The 22278-nt window shown below is 39.9% G+C and overlaps 1 protein-coding gene across 5 annotated transcripts in view; it reads left to right on the top strand.

Annotated features, from left to right (window-relative positions):
* Positions 1 to 22278, top strand: part of ANO6 (anoctamin 6) — a 226014-nt gene that overhangs the window by 141996 nt on the left and 61740 nt on the right. For 3 of the 5 annotated variants that reach the window (XM_081593567.1, XM_081593566.1, XM_081593570.1), the window contains 5 exons: positions 8629 to 8694; positions 9476 to 9763; positions 9979 to 10092; positions 13173 to 13288; positions 18778 to 18912. In XM_081593567.1, coding sequence (XP_081449693.1) covers positions 8629 to 8694; positions 9476 to 9763; positions 9979 to 10092; positions 13173 to 13288; positions 18778 to 18912 — 719 coding nt within the window. The remainder of the gene's footprint in view (positions 1 to 8628; positions 8695 to 9475; positions 9764 to 9978; positions 10093 to 13172; positions 13289 to 18777; positions 18913 to 22278) is intronic. The other 2 variants (XM_081593569.1, XM_081593568.1) reach the window with 1 other exon arrangement.

Genomic DNA, 22278 nt, shown 5'->3' with positions numbered 1-22278 from the left:
ATTCACTTCCTTTCTATACTTATCATTTAGGATGCTTGTCTGTTTTCTATCTCCTCATGAACATATGTCACCTACTAAATCAGTCCACTAATATTCAATGTTTTATCAACAACATGTAAATTTAAGTCCCAATTAAATAATTTATTCCTGCTTACCAGACCTTACCAAGTAAGAAGCACTTTGAGTGATTAGAAAGAAATATTTTTGCACAAATTAAGTACCTTTGGTTTATTTCTTACCCGACTTCATAGGCATAACAGAGGTTGGCAAGTTGAAACGTACAGTGACAGCAGTGTCAGTATTTTGCCTAACAAAGCTGGAAGAATATCTGAAATAAATCTATTTCATTAATCTCAACTGATTTATTTATAATCTTCTTAGACATTGCAACCCCTGCTTTTTATCCATAAAAGCAGAGCAACTATAAAGGAAATGGTAGAAATTGGTGTTTAAAATCAGTATTATTACTGTATCATTCACAAGCAAGTCCTTGCCAACAATGACTTTATTAAGCCAAATGAGATGTGCAATCTCAGGTGCTTAGGGGACAGAAAGCTGCCTTAATTACGCCAGTCTGTCCTTTGTGATTTTGATTGCTTTATTCTTTATTTCTCTGACAGCTTTATTAACCTCCCATAAGAGGTGTGAATAAAATTTCAGTTTCTGGGGTGGGATAAGTACTCTTGTCCTTCTCCACTTTGAACCCCAAGTACTATTCTCCACTGACAGTAGTAGAATCATGTGCCTCTTTTTGTGATGTGCATAGGTCCTCAATGACTATAGTCTCTTTGGCTTTGCTAGAAGTAGGCTGAAAAGAAAGAGAGAGATCCAGGTTGCAGTGCCAGTGAATTTACTCTCCTAGAGATAGAGGAACTTACAACATAATCTAGTATATGACTGGGCTTTTTTCAGAGCCTGTGAGTTTGGTTTAGTCATTTTGTGCTGTCAAATACACGTCATAGACTATAAACATAGGTTTAGGTTCTTACCTGTAAGGTTTCCAATAAGGTACATAGATAATTTTTAGTTAAAAATTGTGTGGCCTCAGATACTCATTTATTCAGCAAATATTTATTGAGCAATGAGTATGTCATTCAATATGCAATATTAATTTTCTTTCATTTTTAACATGGAGGATAGCTCTACCCTAATTTTTTAAAAATGTCAGGAACACTGTTACTTATCCAAGTGTAAATTCTACAGAGCAGTAAAGCTGATGATCTCTTATTAAATAGATTTAAGCAATCTTTTCTTAAGTAAGCAGTCTTTTCCTGATATATTCCTGTTTGACAAATATAGCACATATGCTAATTTACTTTAGCTACCTGACAAACCAAGAAAACTGGTTTGATCAATTTTTAAAATATTCCACTAGTTCTTTGTGAACTGCCATGCCAAAGGGAAATAACAAGAACTGTCTTATTAGAGTAGCACCAAGGTGATATATTAACATGTTTAAGCAAATAAAAATGCCCTTTCCTTGGTTCAACTATTTAAGTATTTATAGTTAGTGATAAAACAGAGGGCATTATAAACCAACTCCAAGATCTGCCAATTATCAAGAGATATCAGGTAAATATCTTAGAAGGTCTTTGTAAAGAACCAAAGAAGAACTAAAATAGGATACGCTATAGTGTAACTTTTTCTCAATGGCAGTACAGCAATATCTATTAAAGAAGTTAAAGCTGCATGCACTTTTCAACAATTCGGCATCCAGGACTTTATTCTGAGGAGAATACACAAAACTTATTTTACAAGAATTTTCATAATTGTGAAAAATTAGAAACAACTAAAACATTCAACAATTTGTGAATAAACTGTTTGTTTTGTATATGTATTCACTTATATTATAGTTTAGATTCCTCATATAAATGGTATCATATAGCATTTGTCTTTCTCTGTGTGACTTATTTCACTAAACCTAATAATCTCTGGGTCTCTCCTTGTTGTTGCAAATGGAAATATGTCATTCTTTTTACGCCTGAGTAGCATTCCACTCTGTGTGAGTATGTGTGCACGCACGCACGCGTGCCTGAGCTCGCAAGTGTGTGTGTATCACATCTTCTTACTACAGTCATTGGATTGTGTCCACATCTTGGCTCTTGTAAATAGTACTGCTATGAACATTGGGATGCATGTATCTTTTCAAATTAGAGTTTTTGTTTTTTTCCAGTATATATCCAGGAGTGGAATTGCTGGATAACATGGTAATTGTATTTTAGTTTTTTGAGGAAACTCCATACTGGCTTCAACTAGTGGCTGCACCAGTTTACATTCCAATCAGCAGTGTACAGGAATTTCCTTTTCTCCACATTCTTGACAGCATTTGTTATTTGTTGACTTTTTAATATTAGCCACTCTTACAGCTGTGAGGCAATGTATCATTGTATTTTTAAAAATATTTTTATTTATTTATTTGGCTGTGCCAGCTCTTAATTATGGCATGTGGGATCTTCAGTCTTTGTTGTGGCATGCAGGATCTTTAGTCATGGCATGCAAACTCTTAGTTGTGGCATGTGGGATCTAGTTCCCTGACCAGGTATTGAACCTGAGCCCCCTCCATTGGGAATGTGGAGGCTTAGCCACTGAACCACAAGGGAGACCTTCTCATTATGGTTTTGATTTGCATTTATCTAATAATTAGTGGTGTTGAGCATCTTTTCATGTGCCTGTTAGTCATCTGTATGTCTTTTTTTGCAAAATGTCTGTTCAGGTCTCTGGCCATTTTTAAATCAGCATTTAAAAAAATATATATATTGAGTTATGTGAGCTGTTTACATATTTTGGTTATTAGCCCCTTTTTGGCCTCATCATTTGCAAATATCTCCTCCCATTTTCTTTTCATTGTCTTTTCCTTTCATTGATGGTGTCCTTTGCTATTCAGAAATGTTTAAGTTTGATTAGGAGTACTCTTGCTTGGAAAATCCCATGGACGGAGGAGCCTGGTAGGCTACAGTCCATGGGGTCGCTAAGAGTCGGACACGACTGAGCGACTTCACTTTCACTTTTCCCTTTCATGCACTGGAGAAGGAAATAGCAACCCACTCCAGTATTCTTGCCTGGAGAATCCTAGGGACGGCGGAGCCTGGTGGGCTGCTGTCTATGGGGTCGCACAGAGTCGGACATGACTGAAGCGACTTAGCAGCAGCAGCAGCAGGTCCTATTTATCTTTGCTATTATTTCTTTTTCCTTGGGAGACTTATCTAAGAAAATATTGCTATAATTTATGTCTGAGAATGTTTTGCTTGTATTCTCTTCTAGGAGTTTTATGATGTCATATTTAGGTCTTTAAATTGGTCTTTAAACCATTTTAAGTTTTTATTTTTGTATATGGTATGAGGGAATGTTCTAATTTCATTGTTTTGCATGTAGCTGTCCAGATTTTCCAGCACCACTTATTGAAGACACTTTCTTCTCCATTGTATATTTCTGCCTCCTTTATCATAGATTAATTGACCATAAATGAGTGGGTTTATTTCTGGGCTGTCTGTTCTGTTCCATTGATCTGTGTGTCTGTTTCCGAGCCAGTACCTTGTGTGTGTGTGTGTGTGTGTGTGTGTTTGATTAGTGTAGTTTTGTAGTATAGTTTGAAGTCTAGAAGGGTTATACCTCCAGTCTTGTTCTTTTATCCCAGGATTGCTTTGGCAGCTCTGGGTCATTTGTGCTTCCATATAAATTTCAGAATTATTTGTTCTGTGAAAATGTCATGGGTATTTTGATAGAGAGTGCATTCAATCTGTAGGTAACTTAAAGTAGTACGACCATTTTAACAATATTAACTCTTTCTTCAGAGAATGAAAAGGACATATGAAAGTGAAGTCACTCAGTTGTGTACGACTCTTTGCGACCCCATGGACTGTAGCCTACCAGGCTCCTCCATCCATTCATGGGATTTTCCAGGCAAGAGTACTGGAGTAGGTTGCCATTTCCTTCTCCAGGGGGATCTTCCTGACCCAGGGATCGACCCGGGTCTCCCACATTGTAGGCAGATGCTTTTACTGTCTGAGCCACCAGGGAAGTTCAGAAGGATATATATATCCATTATATATCAAAGAAGGTAATCTGAGGACCAGGACAATATAGTGTATAATAAAGAGTCAAGAGGAGAGTGAGCTAAATGACTCAGATTTGAGATCCAGTTCCTGGAGTTCTGGTAAAATAATGTCATTGTTATCCCATTGGAGGGATTAAGATGTCACTGGGTGCACATTGTGGAAGCTAAATGATTAGGGTTGCTTATTTTTGTTATGATGTTTGACATTAAATAAAAGAGGTAAGCCTCTGAAGCTTACAAGGTAGAGAGGACTTTTTTCTTTTTTTTTTTTTAAGGAATAAAGGAGGCTGAGCATATTTGAAGACAGAAAGGAGATAACAATGGTCAACAGGGCTTCTTATATGTCAGGCCTTATGCTGAGGACTTTATACTCATGAAGCTATTTCTTATACCACTTTTGAGATGAAGCCACTGATACTTGCAGAGTTTATTTGCCCAACGTCACAGAGCTAGCAAAATGACAGGACCAGGATTTAAATTTTGACTCGGAATCTAACCATGTCTAGTTGGCACTATGCCGCTTGTCACGGTCATGGCTGATGCAGCAGATGCAGCCAAGACAGGAGTAGTTTATGTTTGCTATGTTTGGGGCTGGTTCTTTGCAGGTTCTCTGAACTGGCCCCCTTTTGTCATCTGGTAATTCAGACTCCCAGGGGATCAAGAGATGTCTTCCCGCTCTGGGTACCCTGGAGCTATTTGGTGCTAGCCCATTCCAGAATTAAGCGATATCTCTCCTTCTCCATCATGTCCTGTAAAGCCCGCAAGTAAAAGTTCTTGGAGAACTGTGGGGGAGGGGGAGCTCAGGAAAGAGGCGCATGGTTGCTACACTACATTCCTCAGTCAATTCCCACAAAACTGGTAGCCATCCACGCACCATCCACTCATTCCTTCTTTCATCAGATATATATTGCTTGTTTCTTCCACTTTAGGCACATTCTAAGTGCTAAGAATATCAAGATTAAAAGACAGACATCCCTAGGGACAGGAATGGTAACCAAAGAGCAGCCAGGCCTGAGGCAGGATTTCGTATTCTTCAAGAAAGGAAACATTTAAGGTGTTTGTTTGCTGAATAAGAGCAATGAAGATAAAGCGCTGAAAAGAAGAGAGGGTATTGCCGAAGCAAACTCAGGAAAAACAGAAAAAAGGCGTAATCTCCTGATACCCAGGAGAAAGAAGGTGTCCTCCTGAGAGAGGCAGCTCACACAGGACCTTTTGTGAGTGGCTGCATTTGTGTGAGGAAGGAGGCCACAGCACTTGAAGAGTCTGGGATGAAGTGTCGAATGCAAGGAGCGCCTTCAGAGTTTGGAGCCGCTCCTCAGTGGAGGAGGGGGGCCAGGAAGGGGACAGCTGTGCGTCACGCTATGCCTTTGATGGGAACCGTGGAATTTTATGAGATGAGTGAACACAGTTATGTGGTTTCTTATTACCATCACTTCATTGTTCACACACCCATTAAGCCACAGGAGAAGCTGCTCTTTTAACTGATTGTCCTAGCCTTCTAGAAACTGTATTGCTGGCGAAGACTCTTGAGAACCCCTTGGACAGCAAGGAGATCAAACCAGTCAGTCCTAAAGGAAATCAGTCCTGAATATTCATTGGAAGGACTGATGCTGAAGCTCCAATACTTTAGCCGCCTGATGGGAAGAGCTGACTCATTGGAAAAGACCCTGATGCTGGGAAAGATTGAGGGCAGGAGGAGAAGGGATGACAGAGGATGAGATGGTTGGATGGCATCATTGACTCAATGGGCTTGAGTTAGAGCAAACTCTGGGAGATAGTGAAGAACAGGGAAGCCTGGCGTGCTGCAGTCCATGGGGTTGCAAAGAGTCGGACATGACTGAGTGACTGAACAACAGCAACCTAGTCATCTAACTAGAAGGACATTTGCTCATAAGAGCTAAAAGCCTTGAGTCTGAGCTTTCACGTCCTAACTGAAATTATTGCTGCCTGACTCCTCGAGGAGACAGAAGACAGTTGAATTCTGCTTATGACCTTCTAGTGGGACAAGCTGGGTCGCTGTTTGTATAACCTCAGGTTGAGGCATCTCCCCAGAAAGAGAGGAAGTCAGAGTGTCCGGTCTGCACAGAACATCCCTCCCTTTACTGCACAGTGGTTTCCGTTTTAGGCTAACAGGTTTTCCCTAGTTCATGGTTATTACTCTATTAGGGTTCTTGGTGGCAAGTAATAGAAATGAGCTCTAATTTAAGCAGACAAAGAAACAAGGAGTCTATCAGTAAAGAATATTAGGGAGCTCACAGATTCATTGGAAGACTTGGACAAACAAAACCTGGAGACGAAGCAGCCAGAGGCAGTGCCCAAATTCCATTTCACAGCTGGTCTGGGAGAAAGTGAGGTTGCTCCCCAGGGTCTAGAACTGCTTCTGCCCAGCAGTGCTCCCCGAAAGCTCCTGCTGAGACCTCTGCCACTGCTGTCACTGGCACCCACTGTCCTAGCCACCCCAGGAGGGGTTCTGCTTGGCCTGACTTCTTTGCATCTCCAGCTTCTGATTAGAGTCTTAGGTGGTCTGCTTAATAGTTATTCACTTGCCAGTAGCTGAACTCATGGGAGATAAGGAATAGGTGTGTCTGTTTTTATCTGCTGTAGGGGACGTGGGCTCTGGCGGGAGTGGAAATGCTGAGTGGCCATATAGAATGATGGGTGTCCATTACAGTGCCTTAGACCCATGAATGAGTGTTCCAGTCCTTTTGTATTGGACAGAGTCCTAGATCCCTGGATGCTGAGTTTGTAGATCCTCTGCAGCAGACCATTTCAAATTCCTCTTCGAATCTTCATAACTTTGAAGAGTGCTCTCAGGAAATGTTTGTAGAACAAATTAATGTTTGTGGAGTATATTCTTTCAACAAACACGTATTGGGCATGTACTCCCGCTGAGTACTCTGTCAGGTGTGACTGGAAAGATCAGAAATGCTTTTACACAATAGTAAAGAAAGACTCCATCTGGAACAATGCTTGGGCTGCCATGCAGGAATTGAAGTATGAGGGTTTGAGTCTAAGGTGAAGAAATACTGCTTCGGTACCAAGTAGAGCAGGTCTGAACCACCTTCCCGTTTGAGGTGGGCAGATGGTGAATGAGGGGTAGAGAAGACTGAAAATCATAGCAGAGTGCATTGCAGAGATAGGGGGTGGGAGGCGGGCAGAGGGGGCACCCACCTGCTGGAAACAATGGGAAAGCTGTACCTCCACACCCCCATCTCACCCCCTAGCTCTCATCTCACTGGACTTTCCTAGGTTAAGTTTGGCTTATTTGTTTATAGCACTTGCTGTTTTTCTCTAAGTGACTGTTTTGTGCTCAGGTTGTAACAAACGTGTTATGTTTGTAAAGCTCTTAGAACAGTGTCTGGCACAGTAAGTATTAATACTATATAACTTTATTAAATATATGAAAATAAAGCAATATTCTGTTTCTCAGACTTCCACAAAATATATTAGGGATTCCACTGGCACTCACATTGAGTCAAATGCCAGGTGTATTTTTTCATCTTGGACTTTTTTACATGCAGCATCCACTTTACATTTATTAGGTGCTTTCTATGTTCTAGGCACTGTGTGTGGCACAGCAGCTGAGCTCCCCCTCTGCCCGTCCACAGTGGGCAAAGCATAACCCCATGTTCCATGGCCACAGTGGCCTGACTGCCCAGCCCCCTGGATACAGAACATTGGCCCAGTAATTCCTCTCTATCCTGTTAACTGCTGAAGTTAAAAACTGATTTTAATGCAGCATTTTTAATTGTCTTCAGTGGGAGAATTGGTCCAATTCACCTCCTGTGATTACTAAAGATAGAAATTCTAGTTTATATTTTATGTGGGTTTTTTTTTTATGTGGTTTTGTTTTTGTATTTCAGATATATATTCTTCCTTTACTTCCTCTGTTTTTAACATCTTAGTTGAGATATGTTTCACCATGTGGTGCATATAAATGGCTCTGTAACATGGTCAGATATATCAGTTCATTTTGTAGATTTAGGTGTAGTGTTTGTTTTATAGCTTCACTAACATTTCAGTCTTACAAAGAGAAAAATTTCTTACATTTTGCCAAAATTGTGTGTTGTTTTATTAAAATTGGTCAAGGCATGCAAAGATGAAATATATACATCCAAAACCAAACTATTTGAATGTCTGATATAGAAACAAAATTTTAATAATCTAGAATGTCAGATCTGGAATGTAACTCTGGTATATTCCATGGGTGAGTGGGACTCCAAAAACTCCACTTCTGTACACAATCTCTCATAAGCCAAAAAAAGTCTTTGACATGGTGCCAAAGCTGGAGACTTTTATGTACCTCAAGTGGCCAGAAACCTACAGGACAACCCGGGGTCCTCCAGAGTCCCAAGAGAATCCAGTTATTCTCCACAGCACTGCCTCTGAGGAATCTAAACCCACACGTCATCAACAGACAGGGCACCTTCGTTGCTTCTGTGCTGTTTTGAGCAAATGTGTCTCTTCATTCAATTCAAATTGGTTTGATTTTTTTTTTTAATTAAAAAAACACACAGCTCCCCCCCGCCTTGGTAAAACTGAAGACCTAACACATTTCCAATTTCTTCTGGCAGAGAAAAAGACAAGCATATGAGTCTAACCTCATCTGTGATGGTCTGCAACTAGAAGCAACCAGATCCGTAAGTGTCAGACCCTTTCCAGCTGTCAGCTGACTGTTGCTCCTGGGAACTAGCATGTCACTCAGAGTGCTGGAAAGGCATTTGAAACAGTAACCCCAGACACACCTTAACTGCAGGCTGGGATGGGAGTCAGTCAAAATCTGCATTATAGAATATGTGTTTGTTGCTGATAAAAACCATGGATCTTTCTTAATAGCCAAAGAATGTAATAATAAATCTAGGTATGAATGTATTTATTCAAGAACCTTTTTAAAGATTTTTATATAATACAAATGATAGTTTACCCCCCCAAAATTAGAAAATTTAGGAATAGTGGAATTGAAAATCATCTGTACTTTATCCATAAATAATCTTGTCCTTCTGAATATTTTCTTTGGCTCAAATATATACATTTTTCCTTCCAAAAAGGAAATTATCATTTCACAGTTTTAAAGTTTGCTTTTCTCTCTTTATCATATAGTAAATGCATTTCTATATTAATAAATGTAGTTCTTTTAAATCCTTTTTAATGATCACATAATGACATTGAACAGATATATAATAAAGAGCCTTCTCGGTTTAAGAAATTTTAAAACTTGTCATTACAATAACACTACAATATAGTATTTTTATGTTTAGTTACTAATTTGAACTAATATTTAACACATTTGCGTTTCTTCATCTAAAATATTGGTGATTTTAAGAAAAAACTATGCAACATAAGAATAATCTGTTTTAAATTTGTGAAAATATCAATAGTTGATTTGGTTTCCTGGTTTGTATGCTCATTCTTTCAATATAGGTTGTGGATGACAAGCTCGTATTTGTAAAAGTACATGCCCCATGGGAGGTGCTATGTACCTATGCAGAGATAATGCACATCAAATTGCCTCTGAAACCCAATGATCTGAAAACCCGGTCCTCAGCCTTTGATAATTTCAATTGGTTTACCAAACTCCTCCAAGTGGATGAAAGTATCATCAAGCCAGAGCAAGAGTTTTTCACTGCCCCATTTGAGAAGGACCGCATGAATGACTTTTACATTCGAGATAGAGACACATTCTTCAATCCAGCCACCAGAAGCCGCATTGTAAGTCACACCCAATTTAGCTGCTGTCTTGGGGTGATTTAAAACCTAGTGTTGAATAATTAGTGGTTTAATTTGGTTGGTTTGGTTTGGGTTTTAAAAGCTGCCAAAAAAAAGAAAGAAAAGTAAGACACCTACAGATTCCTGTTAGAATAGTAAGCAGTGATTGGCTAGTTACACTGTATAAACTACACACTCTGTTTTGGAATCTTTTTTAGGTTTACTTCATTCTTTCTCGGATAATGTACCAAGTAAGGGACAATGTGAAAAAGTTTGGGATTAACAAACTCGTAAGCTCTGGAATCTACAAGGCAGCTTTCCCTCTCCATGATGTAAGTCAAGTGGCAAAAATGAAATAAAATATCTAAAATGTATTCCAGTGTTAGGGAAAGGCTAATCTTTTTGACCTTGTTTCTTCCTTGGTAAAATGAAGAGGACATATTGCAAGATGGTAAGCTCATTTAGGGCCGGAATCATGTTGTATTGTTTACTGCTGAATCCCAGGCACAGGGAAAACCCCTTAGTTAAAATGAGTGAATGAATGAATAGACAGCATTTCCCAGAGTTAATGTGTGGACCAATTAAGAGCATAGACTCAGACTCAAACACCTTTCTGGCTGGAGGATCTTGTAAAAGTCACTTAACCTCTCTGTTCATCAATTTCCTCGTCAGTAAAATGGGGATGATAATAGTACCTATCTCATAGAGTTGTTATGAGCATCAGTTCATCCATGTGGATGTTAGAACAGTTCTTGTCATATAATAAGTACTATATGTCTGTCAGCTGTTTTCATAATTACTGACAGATATTATTGTCAACCAGAAAAGTATTGGTTCTTTGTAAGAAAAATATATGTTAGACCATTTCATTTATCATTTTCTGTAATACAGGCAGGCATTTTCTCCTCTGCAGTAACCATTTTCAAACTGTGTCCTGGAATATCACAGGGCTTCTAAAAAGGCATCTGTCAGGGTTCTTGTCAGGATGGCAATACAGCAGAGTGTTGAAATTTTGTAAGGACTGCATACTGAGATGACAGCAACTCCTCAAATTCAAGAGCACTTCTCTAGCTGATAAGATCTCTCATGAAATGAAAATTTTAAAATGTGACTGCTGTAGAAGCTTAATGATTCTGTAAATGCAAGGATATTTTACCTAAGCTCTTTAAATTCTGTCATTAAAATAAATAAATCCTGTTTTATATTGCTCTGTTACTTTGTTATATTCACTATCAGTTTATCTGGATCTCTAAGGCCAAAGAGTACATCATGAGTAATGCTGGACTGGATGAAGCACAAGCTGGAATCAAGATTGCCGGGAGAAATATCAATAACCTCACATATGCAGATGACACCACCCTTATAGCAAAAAGTGAAAAAGAACTAAAGAACCTATGATGAAAGTGAAAGAGCAGAGTGAAAAAGTTGGCTTAAAGCTCAGAATTCAGAAAACTAAGATCATGGCATCTGGTCCCATCACTTAATGGCAAATAGATGGGGAAACAGTGGAAACAGTGGCAGACTTTATTTTTGGGGGCTCCAAAATCACTGCAGATGATGACTGCAGCCATGAAATTAAAAGACGTTTGCTCCTTGGAAGAAAAGCTATGACCAACCTAGAAATCATATTATAAAGCGGAGACATTACTTTGCCAACAAAGGTCCGTCTAGTCAAAGCTATAGTTTTTCCATTGTTCATGTATGGATGTGAGAGTTGAACTATAAAGAAAGCTGAGCACTAAAGAATTGATGGTTTTGAACTGTGGTGTTGGAGAAAAGTCTTGAGGGTCCCTTGGACAGCAAGGAGATCCAGCCAGTCCGCCCTAAAGGAAATCAGTCCTGAATATTCATTGGAAGGACTTGTGCTGAAGCTGAAACTCTGATACTTTAGCCACCTGATGCGAAGAACTGACTCATTTGTAAAGACCCTGATGCTGGGAAAGACTGAAGGCAGGAGGAGAAGGGGACGACAGAGGATGAGATGGTTGGATGGCATCACCAACTCGATGGACATGAGTTTGAGTAAACTCTGGGAGCTGGTGATGGACAGGGAGGCCTGACGTGCTGCAGTCCATGGGGTCACAAAATGTCGGACATGACTGAGTGACTGAACTGAAAGGCCAAAGAAAGCAAAGACTGATTGATAATTGCTACTGTGAAGTACATGTACTTGTGGATGAAGGCAATATTGAAATGTACTGTGTAAGATAATAAAACTAGGACAGTATGCATGCTCCTTGATACACATGCACAGAGAACCGGGAGCTGGATGGGGAAGCAGATGCTGAGTTTCCTGGCTAAAAGACCCAACAGAGCAGTCCAACCTGACAGTCCATGTGTTTTATATTTGTGCACCAACAAGATTAGCAGTGAGCATGACATGAACTTGGGTACACTTGCAAATAGCTGTCATGATTATTAGTATGGGATGTCAAAGTTCTGTAGTATTCAGTGGACAGCTGCCCATGCCCAGTTCTTTTCCACTAAAGCTTCCTGTAATTGTACTGGTCCCACGTCCAGGCTAAGGGATGATCTCTTGAGGTATTTGGAAGGCAGGCAAGTAGAGGTCAGGACTCATGTTAAAGCTTTAATATTAATAATTTTCTGGTTGATAATAACATCTGTCAGTAATTATTATGTGCCAGGGACTTTGAACATGGCTGTGGACGAATTGATCATCTTAAGAACTCTTTCAGGTGGATAGTACTATCCCCATTTTATTAATGAGGAAATTGATGAATGGAGAGGCTAACTGACTTTCACCAGGTCATCCAGCTAGCAAGGGGTGGAGCAGGGGATTCTGGTTCTAGTATGAGGGAAGGAAAGTGAGTCAGGTGGGAGGAAGAGGGATTGCATTTAAGCAGAGGCAGGAAGTTTGGTTTCTTGAATAAGCTAAATGTATAACATCATATCAGGCTTTTTTGTTGTTTATATTCTGTATTTTCACAGAATAACTGCTGAATTGAGGGACAAAAAAGCCTGGGTTTTAGAACTGACCCCATCACTAATCAGCTGGTTGCTCTGGGTGTCTAAGGAGGGGGCTGGGCTGTCAGGTTTTCCTCTGCCATGAGAGTTTGGGCTCTTGAGCAGCCCAGGTTTTCATTATGTTGAGCTGGTCCACTTATAGTACATTAAGTATCCTCGGGGTTCTCACAAGGTACCTGCGGTGGTCCCTGGGATTGTAACATCCAAGCATTCCTTTCCACCCACATTCACAAATGGCCCTCCAGGCATTAGTATTACTCCCGGTTGAGAATTACTAAGAACTACATGGTATTTCCACCCCTTCTAGCAAATGAGACCCCTTATTTACAAATGACTGTGAAGTGTTAGTGCCACATTTAACAAACAGGACATGCAAATGCAAACACATACCAATTGTGATGCTCATTTCTTTGCTGCTTCTTCCCAGTGCAACTTCAGCAGCCAATCGGAGGACCTCAGCTGCCCAAATGAGCGGTACCTTCTGTACAGGGAATGGGCTCATCCTCGAAGCATATACAAAAAGCAGCCCTTGGATCTTATCAGGTGAGTTGTTGTAGTGAGCACTCCAGTGGGAAGGGCTCAGGGTTGCCCTTGTGGTTTCTAAGCATGACAGTCCTCTAAGAGTATTGCCAACCAGGGAAGCTCACTGCAGCTCTTGAGTTTTGTTGCCCAGAATTTTTATTGGGGTCTCATTACTAGGCATGATTGATTGAGTCGCTGCCAACATGGCTCGATCTCCAGCCCCTTTTTCTCCCAGTGGTCCTGCAATATCACATGGTTCCAATCACGTGGCTGGTCTTTCTGGCCTGGCCAGTCCACATCCTGAATCATCTCATTAGCACAAACTATTTAGGGTCTACCATGAATAACGAAGTCAATCTTATCTTGGGAAATTCCAAGACATATGAGGTTACCTCCCAAGAACTGGGACCAAAGACCCACCAAATTCTTCATTAAACAGGAGTAAATGTTAGATTTAGCTTAAATTGTATGATGATGGTGGTTTAGTTGCTAAATTGTGTCTGACTTGTGACCCCATGGACTGTAGGCTGCCAGGCTCCTCTGTCCATGGGATTTCCCAGGCAAGAATTCTGGAGTGGGTAGCCATTTCCTTCTGCAGGGGATCTTGCTGATCCAGAGATCGAACCTGGGTCTTCTGCATTGCAGGTGGATTCTTTATGAACTGAGCCATGATAAGAGATGCCAGTTTTCACTGCTTTCCTGTATCTCCCATTGGGTACCATTTCCAACAGCATGTGAACATAATGTCTAGCATGCGTCTTCTCAAAGCACTAGTGTCAGCTGCTCTCCAGAAACTTAACATTGTTTGGGCAAGGCAGTTGGAGAAAAATAGATCAAGAACAACTAAGCACATAAATAAGTAAACAAAATTTCTGAGTGAAATGAAGAAAATGACACAGTGATGAGATGCAGAGGAATTGGGAAGTGGGGAGGAAAGTGAGTCAAGAAAGTTATCTTTGAGTAAGAGATTGAGCTGAGATTTGTCTAGTGAAAAAAAATTTTCCAATTTCTGTCTTGTTTTCCTTGTATTGTTTCTCTGTTTTCTATCTGGCTGATTTCCCCCCTTCCCTGTGGTGTTACTTGGTTCTCTGTCCTGCGTATTTGCTTTAGCGAAGTCATTTGATCCTCACCTAAAAGCTTGATCTGATTGAGATTGAACTTTGCACAAGAACACTTGTGTGAGTTTCATATTTCTGTCAGTAGGTATATGATGTCCAGTTGTCTATCTTTCTGTTATGATAGCAGCCATTAGTGAATGTTATCTAGATTCGTCATTTCCTAAGGGATTTTATTTTATTTGGTCATTTGTTGTTGTTCAGTCATTAAGTTGTGTCCGACTCTTTCCAACCCCATCAGCAAGCCAGGCTACCCTATGCACTGTCTCTCAGAGTTTGCTCAGATTCATGTCCGTTGAGTTGGTGATTCCAACCATCTCATCCTATCACCCCCTTCTCTTCCTGCTCTCAATCTTTCTCAGCATCAGGGTCTTTTCCAGTGAGTCAAGTCTTCACATCAGGTGGCCAAAGCACTGGAGTATGATTTCTTCATTTACTAGTTGGATTAGAATCATAAAGTGGCAGTTTCTCTCATTAACTCAGATACCATGTAGAATAAAATTTTGAAAAAGGACGTTTATATACATGTCAGTATTTGAAGCTGATATTTACATGAGGGTTCTCTTCCATTATTTTCATTTTGTATTAAACCTATAGCATCTGTTGGCAGAGTGATTGGTTTGATGGCTTTTTAATCATTCTTTATGGGTTTTTGTTTGAGGGCAGGGGTTCTGTGAAGCAATCAATTTCCCCCAGATTTTAAGTATCTTTTGCTAAGGAAAATATATTTAATCCCTGCCCCTGGTCCACCTGTCCCCTTTGTTGCTTCTGTCAGCTTAAGAAATGAACAACATGAGTGTTGCGAGTTAAGTTTTATTTGGGGCAGAATGAGCCCAGAGACAGCATCTCAGCTCTGAGAAACTGCTCAAAGAGGCAGGGGGAGAAGTCAATATATATGTGATTTTGATGACGGGGGAATACATGCAATCAAGCGCATATTTTTTTGCAGAAGGTTTCTGCTAGTCATGAGGAACCGTCTTCACCATGAAGAATTTTAGTGCTTTTCTAGATATGAGCAGATATAAGAATTGAGCTCATAAAATCAGCTTCTGAAAAGATTTAACTATCTGAAGACCTGTTCTGCCAGTTTTTCTCAGAGCACAGAGTGCCTCATTTCTGCTCTTTACCCGGAGCACCTTTCAAGGGATGTTGAACATCAGCAACTGCATGATTTAATCCTTGTAGAGGTAGATGGCAAGTGCCAATGGCAAGTGTCAATTTGTAGTTGACACTTCCCATTAGTAACCCCTTGAGCACTCAGGATGTTAAACCTTCCTCTCTGGTTCCCAGGTATTAGCAGAGGGAAAATGAACTCTTGCCCAAAAAGCAAGTTAAGCAAACTGGAAAGAACACCTGCAGGAAACAGACCTTGCACAGAAAAAAAAAAAAAAGCAAGTTTTCTATAACACTCACTCAGAGTGCTAAGAGAATACTTGATATCCACAATACAAAAACAGGGTTATAGTTTAAAGAAAAGTAAAGGATCATTCTAAGAGTAACATGTAGCTCTTAGGAATTAAAAATGAGCAGAATTGGGGGAAAAAGAAAAAACCAACAGCAGTATTAAAAAATGATGTTGAAGAAATTGTACCAAACATGGAGTCAAAATATAAAGACACAGGGGAAAAGATAAAAATTTAAAAATCAGTCCAGGATACACAATGAACAAATAATAGGAATGCTAAAAATAAGGGCAGAGAAAATGAAGGGGGAAATGAGAGAAATATTTCAAGACAATTATCTGAACTATTGAAGAACTGAGCACGCTGAGTCTCTGTGTGGACAGAGCATGCAGAGCACCCAGCTTGGAGAATGGACAGGGAGCCATCAAGTCAGTGAAATGTGACCTCTCAAACACTGGAGCCGACAGAAGGTCCTGCAAGCTTCCAGAAAGAAAATCAGGCTTCATACGAAGGAGCAAGACTCAGAATAGCTTTGAATTTCTCAACATCAACACTTCAAGGTACAAGAAAAGAGAGCAGCAATTTCATATTGCCAAGGAAGATGATTTTTTTTTTATCTCACTGTCCCATATATGGCCAAATTCTTCATTCAGTGTGAGGAAGTTTTCATAATTTAAATGTGCAAAGTAATGGAGGAAGTACAGAGGTGCTCCACTCAGAAAGAGAAATACATGGGTTCAATAAATGGGGGTTCCCATTTATTGACTGAAGAGGGGACTGAGGAGATTGATTCAAGGAGATGAAATTGGTAGACTGACTCATGTGTTAGAAAGCAGTGAGAAAGTTACACCTGAAAGGAAAGTCTGGGGTTGAATTGTCGCTAAGTACACAGAAAACTAAACAGTGAACCACCAAGACAATTATTAACTCCAGAGAAAACAAAGTATTGCGCAGAAAAGAAAAACTAAGCATAGCAGACAACTTGATGCAGCTGTGAAAAGTCTTTATGGCATCTTAATAATGCAAAGCAAGTATATTACTCTAGCCAAAATTATATTGTAACTATGTCGAGAGAATGGAAAAATGGAAGTATGGGTGTATAGATGAGACGGGGGTTGAAAGAGAGCTTAATTCTCGTCTTCCAAAGTAAAGCATCAGGAGGTGATATGCAAAACTAAGAAGTCAATGAAGTACATTACAAGTATATTATTTACAGGAGGGGAAGTAAATATTCCAAGAGTCAGCTATAAGAAGTGAAAGTGGTTACTTCTCGCCAGGAAATGGGAGCGGTTCTTGAGGGCTGCTTCTTTTTATACCTAGTGTTCTAGAACTGAGTCTTTATTGACTATATAGTTATAGCTTTGATTTAAAAAAAATCAATGCTGAATTTTTAAAACTTGGTGTTAAGAATTGGGGTGTTTGGGGCAGAGAAAGATAATGATCGGAGAATATTTACATTTGAAGGGATCCTCATTTTCCCCAGCCTTTCAACAAGAACCAGGAGACAGGCTTTCTGTTTAGGATTCAAAAATTCTTTCTCAGCTTCTTGTCTAAGCAATGTTAACAAGGGTGCCTTGGGAAGTCCTGAACCCCCTGTCACTGTAAATATCCAAGTAGAGTGACCAGCCCTCTTGCAGGGTGTTTTTACTATTGGGCTGTTGGAGTAGGCAACTTCTAGTATTCTTTCCAATTTTAACTGTGGCATTTCCAGGGCAGATGTTTGATAGGAATGTATTACAAAAAGCCTAACAGCCAAGAGTCCAAAATGTCTCAAACCCACTGCCAGGCTTTTCTCTCCCATGCATCATCTCCTGAACTGTCATTTGCCTGCCACCCATGAGCCAGACCACAAAGCCCCAGTCATATGAGAATGGACACACTGCATTCCTCCCAGCTCCGGATTCCATCCTGGTCTCAGCCCTTCCTTTTCCCCATGGATGTGGCCCACGTCCAGGCCTCTGACCAGGGAGCTGGTCTCAGAACTACCCTGTGAGTGCTGGTCCAACGCAGGAATGTTCCTCTGTGAAATCTTCCAGACTCCAGGCTGTTCTCAGTCTCAATGTCAGACTGAGCCAGAAGTCTCACAGAGGCCTCAGAGCTGAGTCAGTCTACAGGTTGTACCAATCTACAGGCTGTACAGAGCCAGGTTGTTCTGGCTCTTTACTACTGAGCCAGAAGTGAAAAGTGAGTCACGGAAAGGTATATGCCAGAGTTGCCTAAACAGCCATCTTACTGCTTTGTCCTCACCCCTAAACCCTTTCTCTACCTATCTGTATTTGTCTCCCTTTCAGGAACAATCTGGCCCTGTTTCATGCCCTGCCTGTTTTTTTATTTTGGCTACCTGTTCTCTTCCATTTACTCCAGATTAATTTAAAAACATTGAAGAGTTAGGAAAAATAGAAATGCTACATGCAAAGAATACAGGACAGTAGATTACTCAGTCATATCCATCCTGCCCTTTCCCATTCTCGAAAGGAGTTTTATAAATAGTTTGGTCAGAGAGACATTCCATTCCTAGTTATTATTATTTTTGGCATTTTCTTATTATTTGTGATTTTATATTACATTTACTCCAAGAAAGTTCTCAAAATAAAGCAAAAACAGGTAATTGAACAAATGGTTCATGTTCATTTGTTTCATAAATGTCAAGAATAATCTTTGGGGAAACTTACCAGATCTGCCAGTCTTTATGAAGAATGATGATAATATCCTCTATCTGCTCTATATTCAGCATTTTCCCCTCCTTGTGTTATTCTAGTTTACTTGCTGCAGCAGGTTAACCGGGGGTCAGTACTTCCCATAATATGTAAACTGTGTCTTATTTCACAGTAGAACTGGGGGCCTGCTATAAAAATGGATATGTTTTTAAATGTGCATTGAGTCAGAGGTTTAAGTTTAAAGCCCCCTTTATTTAGAATAAGAAATTAATATGAAGATAAAGCTGCAGAGTGATCATATGTTTCCTCTGAAAATAACTTCTATCTTCCTTCAGGAAATATTATGGAGAGAAGATCGGGATCTATTTTGCCTGGCTGGGCTATTACACTCAGATGCTTCTCCTGGCGGCCATCGTGGGAGTGGCTTGCTTTCTCTACGGATATTTGACTCAGAATAACTGTACATGGAGGTAACCTCTCTCTATTGCTTGTCACTGTGCTGAAAAGCTGCTTAGACATAAAATTATTTTCCCGGTCTTAGACTGTTTTAGTAAAAGAAGACTCATTACAGAATACTTCCTGCTTTAGATGATACATCTCTTTTGTCATGAGCATAATAACTAAGTGAAATGGAAAAAAAATTTTTCTTAGATAATGCAGCCCAGCCTCTGACAAGACTGTTACCCTTAGGAAACACTCCAGTATGTTAAGGCAATACTTTGAAAAAGAAAAGAGGTTTGAAGAGAGGAACATCTTTGAACTTTTGGCCCCCTGAGGAATGCTTCATTCAGCCCTACAGATGTGAACCTAGTGCAGCTCTGATTGCATCAGGGTTTCAGTGGCAAAACTGGTAAAACCTATGTTTTTATGTTTTTTAGAAATTACTTCTTTTTTCTTATAAATTTATTTAATTTACTTATTTTGGGCTGCACTGGGTCTTCGTTGCTGCGTGTGGGCTTTCTCTAATTGCAGCAAGTGGAGGCTATTCTCTAGTTGCGGTGTGCAGGCTTCTTATTGCTTTGGCTTCTCTTCTCGTGGAACACAGACTCGAGGGTATGAAGGCTTCATTAGTTGTGGTGCACGGGCTTTGTTGCCCCTTGGCATGTGGAATCTCCGCTGACCAGGGGTGCAACCCATGTCCCTTGCATTGGTGGGCAGATTCTTAACCACTGGACCACCAGGGAAGTCTATGACTTTGTAATATATATTAAGTATATATCATAAAACGCGAGTAAACGATAGTTTTTGTTTGTTTTACTTTAAAAAAAAATACACAGTGTTAGAGGGGTAAAAAAGTAATAAAGAATGAGTTTGTGCTTGATGTTGAAATTAAAATACCAGCTACACTGTGTAAAGGGAAATACATGGGTGCCAAAACACTGAATTTCACCATCTCTGATCTGAAATGTGTTACTGGTCCTTTGCTTTTGGTGATCTCAACCTCCAGAAAGGGTGCAACATGGAACCAGGCCTTTTCTCTTGTTCATCTGGCCTCTATCCAGGTGTGACAGCCAGATCAGAATTTCTGGGCAACAGTGACAAGCTGATGACCAAATTTTTCTAGCCTGCAGCATATGAGCCTGACTCCAGAGGCAGGAAGTGTACATGGCAGCTCTGATGTATAGGCATAATTATCCATTCTATTTAACAAAGGATTCTGAGTGTTTGTGCTCATTATGGCTGTTAGCTTGAAAGCTGCAGATGGTCCTTGAAGTACTTGCCTCTCTTCACTGAAAAAGAGTTTAGGGCTAAAGGCTGAATGTTGATATTTTTTCCCTAATTTTGTCTTTGGCTTCTCCATTGTTTTGTATATTGTTCCAACCAAAAAAAGGTATCTCAAAAATAAAAAGGAGCATTTTTATATGGTTCTCACATGGTGGTGGTTCTCATTATAATTTATTTTATAAAGTCACCATACAGTCACCCCACATACTTCCTATGTTTGTTTACAGTTAATTTTATTATGTATTGAGTAGATTCACAAGAATAGAAGATAGATGTAAGATGTAAGGAAAAATGATCCATTACCCAGTTTAAGAAGAAAACATAACTGTTACCCAGGAAGTTCTTTGCTCAATTGCATCCCCTAACTTTCCACTTTAGAAGTAACAACTATACTAAATTTTTATTTTTATCATACACTGTATATTCTTTTTCATATGTACTTATACCTCTATAAAATATAATTTTGTGTGCTTTTGAAAATATCTGTGCATAAGTGGAAGATACTGTAGGTATTTCCTCTTCCATCAAAGGCCTATTTAAAGCTTATACACACTTTAAAATAACAACTTTATTGAGATATAATTCATATACCATAAAATACAGCCTTTGAAAGTGTACAATTTGTGGTTTGAAGTACTTCCACAGAGTTATGTAACTGTCACCACTATCTAATTTTAGAACATTTTCATCACCCCATAAGGAACCAGTATCCTTTAGAAGTCATTTCCTAACGTCAATTTCCCTTGGCCACTGGCAATTACTAATCTACTTTCTCTCCCTACATATTTGCCTGTTCTGGACATTTCATTATAAGTGAGCCATACCATGTGTGCAGTATGTGATACCATCTTTGTCATCTTTCACTTAGCATGTTTTCAAGGGGGCTTCCCAGGTGGTGCTAGTGGTAAGGAACCCACCTGCCAATGCTGGAGATGTAAGAGATGTGAGTTCGATCCCTGGGTCAGGAAGATCCTCAGAAGGAGGGCATGGCAACTCTCTCCAGTATTCTTGCCTGGAGAATCTCATGAGCAGAGGAGCCTGGCTGGCTACAGTTCATAGTGTTGCAAAGAATTGGACACTACTGAAGCAGCTTAGCAAGCGTGAACACATGTTCTCAAGATTCGTTCATGGTATAGCACGGATCAGTACTCTATTCCCTTTTGTGGTCAAATAATATGTCATTGTGGAGAAGAAGGAAATGGCAACCCACTCCAGTATTCTTGCCTGGAAAACCCCATGGACAGAGGAGCCTGGCAGGCTACAGTCCATGGGGTCACTAAGAGTCGGACATGACTGAGCGACTTCAGTTTACTCTACTTTAATATGCCATTGTATGGATACACCACATTGTCTGTCCATCCATCAATTGATGTTTGGGTTGTTTCCATTTCTTAGCTATGATGAATAGCTATGAACAAGTATGTACAAGTTTTGTGTGAATATATTTTTTCAATTCTCTTGAGAATATATAAAAAAAATGGAATTGCTGGGATATATGATAACTCTAGATTTAACATTTTGAGGACCTGCCAAAGCATTTTTTTTAAGTGACTGCATCATTTTACATTCCCAGTAGCTATGAATCAGTATTCCGATTTCTCCACATCTTCATCGACACTTGTTAAGCAAACAAGTAAATGTATGTGTGTGTTTATCATTCTAATGGGTATGAAGTGGTAGGTCATTGTTGGCTTTGATTTGTATTTCCCTAATTCCCAGTGATGTTGAACATCTTTTCATGTGCTTATTTTGTTACTTATATCTCTTACAAGTGTTCAGTTCAGCTGTTGAGTTCTAACTGTTCTTTATATATTTTGTGATAAAAAATGAAAGTCACATCCGACTCTTTGCGACCCTGTGGACTATACAGTCCATGGAATTCTCCAGGCCAGAATACTGGAGTGGTTAGCCTTTCCCTTCTCCAGGGGATCTTCCCAACCCAGGGATCAAACCCAGGTCTCCCGCATTGCAGGTGGGTTCTTTACCAGCTGAGCCACAAGGGAAGCCCAAGAATACTGGAGTGGATATCCTATTCCCTTCTCCAGGGGATCTTCCCCACTCAGGAATTGAACCAGGGTCTCCTACATTGCAGGCGGATTCTTTACCAACTG

Source organism: Giraffa tippelskirchi, chromosome 4 (genome assembly GCF_054371585.1).
Source record: "Giraffa tippelskirchi isolate mGirTip1 chromosome 4, T2T-mGirTip1v1.2.pri, whole genome shotgun sequence".
NCBI classification, from domain to species: Eukaryota; Metazoa; Chordata; class Mammalia; order Artiodactyla; family Giraffidae; genus Giraffa; species Giraffa tippelskirchi.
This window is presented reverse-complemented; position numbering and strand designations above follow the sequence as displayed.